Source organism: Aotus nancymaae, unplaced genomic scaffold (genome assembly GCF_030222135.1).
Source record: "Aotus nancymaae isolate 86718 unplaced genomic scaffold, 86718_ANA_hifiasm-v0.15.2.pri h1tg000041l, whole genome shotgun sequence".
Classification (NCBI taxonomy): domain Eukaryota; kingdom Metazoa; phylum Chordata; class Mammalia; order Primates; family Aotidae; genus Aotus; species Aotus nancymaae.
This window is the reverse complement of record NW_026988455.1, coordinates 28,712,227-28,725,478: the sequence shown is the minus strand read 5'-3', so window position 1 is coordinate 28,725,478 and position 13,252 is coordinate 28,712,227. Positions and strand designations below refer to the sequence as shown.

Genomic DNA, 13,252 nt, shown 5'->3' with positions numbered 1-13,252 from the left:
TCTTCCATGAATCCTTTTTCAAATAAATGAGAATGAAGAAGCAGTTTACTTCTGTCCTTCCCTTCACCCTTTTGTAAATGTCATTTTTTATCCCATAATTTTTTTCCTTTATCTTTGGTGTATCTGTGGTCTTTTGTTAAGTAGTGAATATGAGCACTCTCACATATGTGTCTCTGCAATCTCGTTTAGGTTAGATTGTAAGCTCATGGAGGGCAGGATCTTTGTCTGTTGAATCATTCCTTTATAGCACAAGATGTGGTGTATCTTTGATGTTGGCCACATGTTGATCAGATGTGGCTTTATATTACGGAAATATTAATTACTAGCAGATACATAACAAGAAAGATGACTCATAATCATTTTCATTGGTTTTATTCCTTTCAAATTTGCCTACATAATTGTTCATTTATTGGATATGTTTTTAACAATATATTTAGCCAATTTAAACAGATTTAGATAACAATTTTAGCAGAAATAGGCTTTGGACAAAAAATCTTTTCTTTGAATATTCTAATTGTAGTCACGCAGAAATTAAAATATTTCAAAATGTATAGACCTGATACAGAGACGAATCTGTTGCTATAGGCCCATAAAATGTTGAGAACTTAGCTTTCAATTAGATAATTCCCATTGAATATATATATGTGTATTATGTAAATATACACACTTATGTGTACTTTATATATACACACATATGCAGGTGTATGTACATATATTTACACATGCATATATGTATATATACATACATATACATGTACATATATGTATGTGTGTGTGTGTGTGTACATACAGATATAAAACATACATTTTAGAGACAGAGTCTCACTCTGTCACCCAGGCTGGAGTGCAATGGCATGATCATAGCTCACTATAATTTCAAACTCCTGGGCTCAAGCAGTCCTCTTTCCACAGCCTCCTAAGTAGCTAGAACTGTAGGTACATACCACCATGTCTGGCTGATTTTTTTATTTTTATTTTTTTGTAGAGATATAGTTCTCACTTTGCTGCCCAGGCTGGTCTTGAACTCCTGGACTCAAGTCATCCTTCCCATCTTGGCCTCCCAAGGGAGGGATTGTAGGCATGAGCCCCATTGAATATTTTTTACAAGTGAGTGTTTAAAGAACCTCTAAAGAAAGTCTCTTCCAAGAAGTTGCAGTGAAAAAAACATTTGAGAAGATCTCAGAGAGAGTTTAGAAGTTTTTCCATATGCTTAAAGCGTAATATCATATGGGTAGTACAACATCACTATTCTTATGGATCCATCAGAGGCTTGAGCCAAAAACTGGCCTATATACTTCCCTTTCCTAAATACATGCTATTCAAAGATGTTGATTTTAGAATATATGTATGATCTTACAAAGATCACTGAATTATAAGAATCTAATGTATGTATGATCTATATGTATGATCTTACTCATTTCACTGAATTATAAGAATCTAACTTATATAATGAAGATGATTCATTAAATATTTATTCGTAGCATTCTTACAGTGCTAGAAACTAGAGAGCTCATGAAAATGATGGCTTGTTACCCACTCTCAAGGAGTCTCACTGGCAAGGCTGATAGTTAGATCATCATGTAATCATAATGCAATGTGATAGGCAGTACAATAAGCTCTGTTAGAGCAAGGGTCCAAAACCCCAATTACCAACAAGGATCAGGCAGGTCAGTGTAAGAACAGGCTGAAAGAAAAATGCTACAGGGTAGTGAAGGCCATGGTGGAGTATGGGCCTGGTATTGCCAGATACTCTAATTTTTCCAGAGAAAACAAGCATTTATTATTTCATGTGGATTCTCCAAGATAACGCACTGGGTGAGATAAATAAGAATATATCAGTGTGAGTCAGGTTTGGCTCACAGTCTACCACCTGTTTGCAATCCTCTGAGTTAGACCTGAAGGATCAATGAATACAGACACCTTATTTTACAAACGATGCTCAGAAGTGCCTTGTCCAGAGTGATACAACCTCAATACTTGCATAGTTTTGCTTTAAAAATAAAACAGCAAACAAACATGATCAAATCTGACTTCTTAAAATGATACATAAAATTATTTAAGTGAAAGATGATGATCAGTTATATCCCCTGAAGTATGTTCTCACTATCTGGAGTGATATGAGGGTTTCATTTAAAAAGTCCGGAGATGGTTTGCAGGATTGTAAAGCAATCTGAACAGGGCTGAATTCCTCCCGAGCACTTTCCAATAGCAAGTCTGTCTACTTTATTGCAGGGCCCAGAGGTTCCCCCAAGACCGCCTGATAATAATTTGGTATTTGGAGGCTCCTGTGTCACTGCAGGAACTAAAGGAGGCTAAATCCATGCCTGATGGAGGAGAAGAGTTCTATGGTTATCTGCAAATTCTGGCCAGACAAGATCTTGACGTCACTCCTTAGCTTCCATAACCTAGCCAAGCAAGAAGTTGCCTTTCCAAGACAAAGCAGTGTGCTCTAATGACTAACCCCTCTTTAACTATAGACCCATCTCCTCGATCAATCAGGATGGCAAGATGGAGCTGAGGAGCTCAGCAACATCAAGTCTGGAGTTGGTCTTTAATTCAACTAGTTCGTTTAGACGTGTCTGAACGCCACGTCACCTGACAGCATGGGGTGGTTTCCCCGTAAAATTTACAAACTCGGCTCAAGGGCAGCTGTGTTGCTTTCCTTTCCTTGACTGCTGAGAAAGTTTTTGACAGGGTACAATGGAAACACACCTTCTGAGCTGAAACAAGCAAACAGAAACAAAACATACTAACCAGCAAAACCCCTAAATCATCAATCTTGGGTTCTCTTGAAGGGTGGGAGTGCGTTTTATCTTCTCCCGTAGAACAAACACTATAGACATCATCCCTAAAACTGTGTCTTCCCTAGAGCAGCCTTGTAAATTAGCTAGGGTCCTAGGCTTGAGGCCTAAATCGACTTAGAATTGCCTCTAAATATGTATCTGGATGTGTTTGTCCTTGCAGAGCATGCCCTCTACATGTGCCTAGGGCGAATAACTCCCTGTGGCAGATGCATATAAAGAATTCTGACATTTTTTTTTCAAATTTAATTCCATTTCCAATGAAACGGATTTTTAAAAATTTTCTCCAGAATGTGCCATACTTCTCCAGCTATTATAGTTAATGTGTGTGTATCCTTGTGTGTACGTGTGTGTGTGTGTGTGTGCGTATGTGTTTTCCTAGTGGTCACATGCTTACTAGGCAATTATGTACATAAGCACAGATTCATAGACCAGCTAGGACTGAAGACAGAAGACATTATAAAAGGAAGGAGTCGGCCGGGCGCGGTGGCTCAAGCCTGTAATCCCAGCACTTTGGGAGGCCGAGGCGGGTGGATCATGAGGTCAAGAGATCGAGACCATCCTGGTCAACATGGTGAAACCCCGTCTCTACTAATACAAAAAATTAGCTGGGCACGGTGGCGCGTGCCTGTAATCCCAGCTACTCAGGAGGCTGAGGCAGGAGAATTGCCTGAACCCAGGAGGCGGAGATTGTGGTGAGCCGAGATCGCGCCATTGCGCTCCAGCCTGGGTATCAAGAGCGAAACTCCGTCTCAAAAAAAAAAAAAAAAAAAAAAAAAAAAAAAAAAAAAAAAAAAAAAGGAAGGAGTGTTTTAACAGTAGCTAAAGCTATCACACAAGGCTTCCATTCTGTTCCCTTCAACAGCCACCACAGCCCACTTTGTCATTCTCTTACCAATAAGGGGAGGGGATGGAGGTGATATTTTTCACAGAACCACAGAGGTTTTAAATATATTTGCAACATTACTTTGAGTACACATAAGCAAAAATTCTGAATCACATTCAGGATCCCAGGAGCTCATTAGATCAAAGAGTGCAGGTCCCTCAGAGTTACCGGAGATTATCTTCAGACTTCAGTGCAATTGAATGACCATGGTCCCTTTTGATGGTCAAGGGTAGGACTGAAAAACAGGTAGAAACAATTGCTTTAGCACTTTCTTCTGTCCTTTGCCTATTAATTTTTTGTCTTTCAAAAGTATATTTTCTTCTAATTATTTAATTGGCCAAATAATGGCTGCTTTGAGAATTGTTTGATTGCCTCAGAAGACCATGGCCTGCACTTTATAAATAAGCTAAGTCCATTCTGCCCAGCATGAGAATTAGGACAGAGAATGCAGTTATTTTAGGATCCTTAAAAATTTCTTCTTTTATGGCACACTGGGTTGACGACTCATCTCGTGGGAGCCTTCACGGCACATTGCTGCTGTTCTGCAGGTCTCAGTACAATTCCTTCTCCCTGTTGGTGCCACGGCCCCCCCAGTGCTAGCTACAACGGTTTGATATCATATTCCCTTTTCAACTCCAAAGGAGATGGTAAGAAGCTATCAAATAATGCTTAAAAAAGCATCTTGAGCTTCCTAAAAGAAAGGAAATGAATACATGCTGCATAATTACATTTAAAATGTAAGCCATGTTATTATAAGCTGCACCGAGATGAAGATTTGGTAGCAAAACAGTTTCAAGTACACTCACAGTGAAGTCAAATCAAGTTTTTAGCATCTGACCATTGGGTGATATTATAGTTTGTTATCAAAAAAGAAATATCACCCGATTATAGTATACCTAGACCTTCTGGAGAAAACACTCCAATCCTAAGCTTGATGGCTGAAAAGAAAACACAAATAAAGACTATGGATTTAGGTCAGGGAGACACTCAGAGTGACATTCTGAAGACTGCATTTACTTCCTCATCATCAGCCAACCAAGATGGAGTTCTGCATCCTGCACACATCAGACATTTCAGTCCAATTTCACCAAATCATCAGTGATGTTCTGGAAGCGTCTCAGCAGATGGAGGATCCCAATATATTTGTTCTGGGTATTTCCCAAGGCCCGGCCTGACTGGAGTGTGTGTACCAACAGAATGAATCCAATCAAGTTATGCCCCCATTTTGGTTTCAGGTTGGTCCCTCTTGCATATGCCAGCAGATTGTGAACCAGGACCAGCTCAGCAAACACAGTTGCAGAGTAGCCTCCTACGTTGCTAAGAAGCTCCTGCTACCCAGGTGCTTTGAACAATTGAGTGCTCCCTCTGGTTAAGTAAAGATGGTACTACTGGAGTTTTTCTTGGATGTGATGCTCAATCCTTTATGGCAGCTATTATAACAAAGTGCAGGTTTCCTCCCTGGGAAGTGCAGCTTTTCTGTCTTTACTAATTCTGCCAGCCTGTGAGAGTCATCACCATAGCTGGGCTTCTATCTGGATTAATTGCCATGCCAGGTCTTTTTGCTGGGGAGCAGTGATGCTGCACTGAGGTTGATCACTGAGGTTCTAGTAGGTTTTTTGTTTTGTTTTTGTTTAGTTTTCCTTGATTTTTCTTTCTTCTCTTGAATGGCAAGAGAAGAAACATTTTCTCTAACCCATGGCCAGGAAGGAAATGCGGAGAGAGCTACTTCTCAGTTCAACCTGTTTGCCACATAAAAGAATCTCTTGCCTTGGACTCAGCCCCTAACTGGGAGCAAGCGCCACTGCCTCCTGAGACTGAGAGAGCAGCCCGAGGAGGAGAGGAATCTATTTTGCCTTGTTTGGGTTTGCTTACTGTCAGTGAGAGAATGCTGAGGCAGTTCCTGATATGTGAAACTTTCGTTTTTAAAACGAGGACAGTCCTAAACAGACCACAAGGAGTTGGTCAACCCAGTTGGGTATAGGCCCAGTGATTTTTGCTAGTAAGATAGAATTGTTTTAATCACCCTAAATGCCTTCAAGTACCCTAAAATGGGTATTTCAAAATAAGAATAGATAGTATAGATTATAGTAGAAAATCTGGAAAACATAAGAAACAAAGATGAAATGAGAAGTCCCATGTAATTCCACCAGTTAAAGTTAACCACTGATATCATTTGGATATATGGCTTTCTAAGTCTTGTGAATATCCTTTTAATCTCTTGTAATACAAAGTCTAACCACATGTGTCTTTGCCTTTATTTGTACTGGACTTCGTTAATATTTCTATAGTAATGGCTCACTTTGGGGAGATTGTGCTGCACAGTGTGTAGGAAGCACACTGGTTATGTTATTCCCAGTTTAGTATTTTTTATTTCCTTGGGGATGCACAGGGGTTAAGAACGGGGATCTGACTGTAGCTGGCCACGGCAGGCTCTCATATGGTAAGTATCACAGAGCACATGAGGCCTGCTTATGCACTGGAAAGACTCAGGAAATGAGAGGCTCTCTTGTTCTGACAAGACAGGCTGAGAGCTCTCATTTAGGGTCATCACTCCAGATAACTCCAAATGCAGTTTATTGCTCAACTGAAGCAGATGATCACTTTTTGCCTCCAAGTTCTTCACCCTAGCTAGCTCCTTTCAAAGAGATGAGTGTGCTGGATCTCAAAGGGCCAAGCTGGTTACATCTCATACATTTCCCAATATTTAGGAATGCCTTCTCTTCCATAGAGGATCCCTTGGCTGTGCAAGGACCTCTGATGAGCTGGAGTGCCCCTTTGGTCAATCCTAGCTTTGCTTAAACTTGATGGAGTTTACTGCCCAGTGATCCCTGGATTTTTCATCATGAAAGCCTTTCTTCCTCTTCTGATGTCTCAGGCATCTGGACCTAGACTGGGATTCTGGCAAGGAGACCTCTATCAATAGTATGACATCCAATAATATGGTCATCTTGGTATTTTGCACAGTAACATTAGTTATGAGGTTCTAAAAATGAGTTCAGAATGCATAAGTTCCTGTGATGTAAGAGATTAGATTTGTGTGATTTAAGAACCAAAGGCAGGGGGGAATCCCAGAAAGAAAACAATAATACAAGTCTAGTTTCTATATATTATTCTTATTAGTTATTGTATTTGGATAGACATCAATATTCTTTTTTATCCTGTTACTATTGATTAACACATTGTTTTAACCATGCCATTGAATTTTCAGGTTCATTAAAGTGGAACCCAAGCTCCTCATGAGATAATAATGGCATTTGGACTGAGTGCCATATTCCTAAATTTCCAATAAAGTGATTGATATAGAGAGGATGGGATAAAGCCCTGTAGTGTGTAGTTATATCAGAATAGCTAGTCTCCACTTTAGGGAATGTCTTTACTAGGGATTACGTGAAATCTTTGCTTGTAAAATAAGCAGAGATGGCACCACTAAGCAGCCACCTGAATTGTTTTCCTACAGGAATGATTAATCTTCAGATCCATTTATGTTTTCATGCTTAATACTTACTCCCCTTTCTCCCAACACCCAAAGAGTTTACTTTTGCAAGTCCTTTGGTCTTCAGTCTACTACTGAGGAATAGAGAGACACTAACTGCTTTACCTAGGGTCAGAACTCACGTTCTTACCTTCTACTAATAGAGTACTTGAGCCAGATGGACAAACTGGTTTCACATTTTCTCTATCTTGGGTTTACTTCCTTAAATATCAGTATCTTTACCCACATGGTTTTTCCATCCTCCCTTTTTTCCTCTGTGTATCAGGGTTCAGGAACTATGATGCTAATGATCACATTTCTTCCTAGTTCCTAATTTCATTAATGCCATTTCCTGATATCTACAGAAACAATTATCAATACATTGTAGCTGCTTGAGCCTTATTTAGAAGGCTAGCCTTTCTTTCCCATGTGCTGTCAGAGGGTATACATTTAGTCTGCTTTTTCTTTTGTCTCTCTCTCTCTTAGGAGCCTTTGTTTTGAGTTGATGGTAAAATTCCCCTATTTATGTGTAAGATTTTTGGTTTTACTGAATTCTACCTAGACTTTTATGGACATTGGATTTGCAAGAGGAAAACATTCATTTTCTTAGTAAGATATTGGTGATACATAGCTAAGCTGTTGATTTCTAAACTCCTGAGCTTTGGGGAGGCAGACAGTGGCCAACCAGCAGGCAAAATAAGATCATCACTCATGTCCTGAATCACACTTTCCCTCTGGGGTTGCGTATATGCTCTGCCACTTCCTACATGTTACGGCCTGAGTTTTTAAGTAAAGTGGATCTTAGCCAGATTTGGGTCTAACGGCTGATTCATCGGCATAGTTCTTGGTGTTAACACCTCAGTGCCCTCTTTTGCTCTCTTGAAAAGATTCATATCATTGAGAGCCTTTGTGCTTCCTCTTGTCCTAGTACAAGAGGAGAAGAGCCTTGGTGTGTGGGCAGAGCTATGAGAGGGGCTGTTGGGTTGGGGGATTAGTTCATATGGTCTCCACACTATCCATCTACTTTTGGAGAAAGGGGATTTTGAGTGGGTGGGTATGGATTGATGTTCCTCAAGGAAGCCCTGCTGGCTTATGGGCACTATATCTGGTATTACTGTGATTCTCTCTGTAAGCTCCCCATGTGGCCAAGGACCCTCCTCCTACCTGGGCACTTCCTGCTGCCTCATTGCACTGGTCTCAGCCATTCAGCTCACTGCTGCTGCATCAGGTTGTGCAGTGGTAGGACAGGGAAAGGGTTCTGTTGATTGCTAAATGTTGCTTAATTTTTTTCCCTCTCCCACATTTCATGCAAGAGAGTGGACCTAACACATGACTTGCATTCTCTTCTTATGTTTAGAAACTCCAGGGCTTGCCCACATGTATGTATGAGTGACCAATGGAGCTTGGAATTCTTTATCTATATGATCTATCTGAAAATGAGATCTTTTGTACTGGAATTTGTGATGTAGTTGATCATTCAGAGCCAAATGCATATACAAATAAAGACGAGTATCGTATCTGTGGTCTCTGTTGCCTACTTTCGTCACCTACTAATAATTTTTCTTACATAGACTTGAGAATATAATTCAATATTGATATTCCCCGAGGCACCACAAACAGAGTTCTAGAAGTTGTCCCCATTGGTTCCCCAGTTGCTCCCACATAACCTCTCTGGGTTTTCTCAAAACAACTCCTTCTCTCAGGTAGGCCAGAACTAGGGTGAGGGAAGAATGGCACTCTCTTAAGGCACAGAATTTAGAGTGACACCAAAAAGGCTCAGTACTCAAGATAAATAATATATTCAGGCAACATTTTAAAAGATAAAAAAGAATGCAAAAGATCTAGGAAGAAAATATCAAAATTTTAAATAAAGCCAGCATAATCCCAGGAGGGCTGGGATGAGTGTAAGCTGAATGAAGTGAGTCCTACAAGTTCAGGGTCAGATCCTGTCTTTCCTTAAAATTCTGATATTTTTTAAGCACAAATGTTTGCATTCATTTTTATCAGAAATAGTGCATTCAACTTAATATAATTTATCTCAATAACTAAATTTTTAGCATTTCCTTAAATAGTGTGCACAAAGCAAGAATCTCACTCCCCCTAGCCTTGGCCTTGGCCTCAGGGCTCCTTCTGGCCTGGATCTTGTATAAATCTCTGGCCTTTGCAAAGCCCTTATGGGTACATGAACTTCTCAGCTGATTATCTGTCAGTCTTCTGCCACTTTCTGAATTCCTGGCCTAATTGTCCTTCCTCACTGCCCCGTCTTCGCCTGGAGATGCAGTCCCCTGACTCCCTTCTGTTCAGCCAGCTTCAGCATTTACAGCAGTAACTGTCCTGTGCTATCTACTGAAATACCAGAGTGTGCATGCTCATCTTCTCACTGCAATTGTAAAGTTTTTATTTGTTGTATTTGACTCTCCAGAGTGAGGAAATGAATGAGGCTGCTGGAGAGAGAGAGAGAGAGAGAAAAACAGAGACAGAGAGAGATTCTTTGGAAAAGGACAGGAGAGAGGATCAGGGGACTTTCTCAGTAAGTTTGAGAAATAATCTAGGGAAAATGGATACAATTTTTTTTAAAAAGTGGAATTCTTTTAAAAAAATCTATATTGCTTTCACCACTCCACATTTGGAGATGTATGATACATTTGCTAAATCGAAGATACAGTATTTGAGATTTAAAATACTCCATTTTCACTCAGCCAGTTACTTAATGCTATGAGCTCTTTTTATAATATTTGCAGTCTCTATTTTTATACAACTCCTATCTAATGCCTTTTATGGGCCAGTCCCCATGAATTGTATTTTCGCATTTAAAAGAAATCCTAATCAATGCTGCAGTATAGATATTACTCTGTTTTACAGATGGGAAAAGTGAGGCTGAGAAAGGTTAGGAGGAAAAAGAAAATCCAAATTCCATTCTGAATAAGGGGTTGTTATTGAAGCCCAGGTGGACCTTCTGGAAGTGAGGACTCTTTCTAGCCTAGTGCTGTTGCTCATCCTTTACAAATTAATACCCAGCAATTTTCTAACTCAGCAAGAGGAATTGTAGTATTGGCATTGCCCCTTTCGTGTGGGTTATCGAGTATGCTGGGTGTATTAACCTTCAGGTCTGAAGGCTGAGGGGTGTCCACATGGTGGATACTGAAGTTATTGTTGAAGGAAGAACCTGCCAGTGGGCAGGCCCAGGCCGTCTATAGTGTGATGGTTGACACAGGCTCACTGGCTTGTGAGGTTTTTTCTCCAGTAGTGCCTTTACTAGAAATACTAAATGATCATGAACATTTAGCCCTTGTTTTTATTTTTTTGCCAATTAAAATTATGTAAAATCCCATGTTTTCTTTTGTCAAGCCCTCTTTGAAAAGTTTACTTTTTCAGTTATAGCTCAGAAAATCCTAGTAAAAGCAAGCTATATCATAGATCACAAACTTTTTTGAGTGGTTTCACTCCTCTGAGATTAGCATATCTGATTTCCTAAGTAAATTTGATGTCCATAAGAAGAATTCAAAGTGTGCCAAGTGTGTTTGGGAGCACGTTGAGGTACACATCTTTGCTGAATTTCCATAGGCGATGCTGGGAGGAGTGAGAACTCACAGCTCCTGGCCGGGTCACCCTGTACCAGGAGGCCAAGGGAACACAGTGGCTAGTAAAGCATTCTTATCAGTGTCCTATGGGGAACCAGCCTTGATGCCAAACTTATGAGCATCACAGAGGACAGACAAACACTCCTCTGGCTCACCTTCTACAAATCATTCTTTCATTTTCCATTCAAAGGTCCATGTTTCCAAACTGGCTAATTGAATGGATTCAAAATTTCTATAGATCCTTATCATTTAGAGAGCTTTTTAAAAAACATGAGTTGGCATTCATACGTGGCATTCCTCCAAGCCTGCATCTATGTGCTTCATGAAGTCAGGGGCTATCAAGGAGCTGATATTTTTTAGCACTTTAGCACAGGCACACACGTTGACCAATATCTCATGTAAGCCTTTTAATAGAGAGAGTAACATGTGTTCATCAAAAACATCATACAACACTTCTTTACTGGGCTTGGTAAGTGCAGATGAGTTAGAATGACAAGGTTAGCCAAAATGAATAATTATTTTCTGACTCAATGTTTATTCTCTTAATTATCTTGATAACTTAGAAAAGACCACAGTTTGGAGTATGAATTATTCAAATGTAGTTCAAAGTCCATTGTGACAAGTAATAAAATACATTCAAAATATTGTTTACTAGAGAGTTCCAAGTCCGCTGAACCTCCATGCATTGTCAGCTACAAAGCTGCAGAGCGTGGCCAGCCCCTTGGGGTTGTGGAGATGCAGCCAGAGCATGGTTTGGAGAAACTAATTAGAATGTGACTTCAGAGAAAAGGGGCTGAAATATTTCCAAACAGAGAATTTGATGAGTCCTTTGCTTCCCCTGGGGTGGGGGTTGTGTGTGTTTCTACATGAATCTCGGAACATTTGCCAATATGGAAAATTTTCCCAGCGAGAGGAAATAAAACAAATCTCTGACTAATAAGACTGTCTGGGACCTTTAACAATAAAACTCCAGGATGGGGAGGGGCAAAAAGGGTGGGAATGAAAGTTCAGATTAGGCTCAGGGTATATAGTCATATGTCTCTGTTGGACGATGAATGTGTAATCAGGAAGTCACATCTCCCCAGGAATTCAGTGGCAGTAGTCAATGACTGATACCAAATATTGCAGATGGAAATAAATACTTATTGACAGTTTTGTAAGTTCTGAATCACGGTCTGTTCAATGAAAAAACAAGTGCTTTGGCATCTCTGGCTCTTAGAACATTGCCCAGGACATTGTAGCTTTATAATAAATAGGCAGTAAACAACTGAGTGAAAAAAGGAATGGATGAGCTTATATACTTTGCCTGTCATCTTACCAGCTTTGGGAGGATACATCTCCACTTCATTGAGCTTCAGGCATCTCTAGTATTTGCCTATGATTCTGGCAAAAGTAAGAGGTTGGCTACCTTTCCTTTTGCATTGCATATTAGCTATCCCCATGGCCATGTCTGTTCAGTGTTGGGTTTGAAGCTTTTTCTCCTGTTCTTTCTATTCCACCTCCTAAGTAATTTATGTTTTGAGAATTCACCTGTCTGGTTTTGTAACTTGGGTTTCAGGTATGCTAAAGCTTTATGCTTTGTATTATGAGAGAATAATTTCTCACAAGACCTAGTATTGAAGTTTTGATGGAAATACACATATTTCTCTCACTGAATTTACACAGTAGTCCTATAGTGGGTATCCTTGTTATTTTAATCACACAGAAGGAAAACAGTAAGGCACAGAGATATTAAACAACTTGCCCAAGAACCTACGCTGCTAGGCAGGAGAGCTAGGATTGAACCTGGATACCCAAACCCTAGCATCGGTTTTTAAGGCACATACTTTATTAGTGCCCATCTCTCTGTCTAACCATCAAGCCAAGCTTCTTTCACACACCCACTGACACACACACACACACACACACACACACACACACACACACTGACCCACAATGGATTTGAGGTAGTTTACATTGGAAATGTAGCCAATTTAACTGATGAGATGGTGTATCTGCAACTTTCTTATTTTGCCCATCATTTAAATTCTGAAATTTCTTCCCATACAATAAAACACTGTTTGCATTCAGAATTGACAACACGGGGGAGCTTGATTCCAAATGGTAAAGGCCAGAGTCTCAAGTCCTTCATCTTTGAAGGAGAGCCACCCCTTGGCCACTGCATGACTTTGGAAGGTGATGGTAGCAAGTTACCAAGTATTCTTTTATTTGTGGCTTTGCCCAGCGTGGTTTTTCTCAAATACCTAAGAAAGCTGGGGGATGCCACTGTTGGAGGAGACCTGTATCTATTTATCCTTAACCCCAGGTCTGGTAACAAGCCACTTGGCTGTTGGCAGTTGTCACCAAGCCAAAGTTCTTGGACCTGTGTTTTTCATTGTGTCGTCTCTGTTGTTCTAGTGTGTGTATGTGTGTGTCTGTGTGTGTGTGTGTGTATTATAATAACTAGAAATACTTTCTAAGAATCAAATCCCTGCATAAAACAGATATCTATCAAATCCAAGTGGCTAGAGGT

The 13,252-nt window shown here is 40.1% G+C and overlaps 1 protein-coding gene across 4 annotated transcripts in view; it reads left to right on the top strand.

Annotated features, from left to right (window-relative positions):
• NTRK2 (neurotrophic receptor tyrosine kinase 2) overlaps nt 1–13,252 on the top strand; it is a 347,366-nt gene that overhangs the window by 191,966 nt on the left and 142,148 nt on the right. For 2 of the 4 annotated variants that reach the window (XM_021676041.2, XM_021676040.2), the window contains one exon: nt 2,233–3,269. The exons of the other annotated variants lie outside the window; for them this stretch is intronic. In XM_021676041.2, the coding sequence (XP_021531716.2) occupies nt 2,233–2,261 (29 nt within the window). In that variant the 3' untranslated portion in view covers nt 2,262–3,269. Of the gene's footprint in view, nt 1–2,232; nt 3,270–13,252 lie in introns of those variants that run through there. 4 annotated transcript variants of the gene reach the window in all.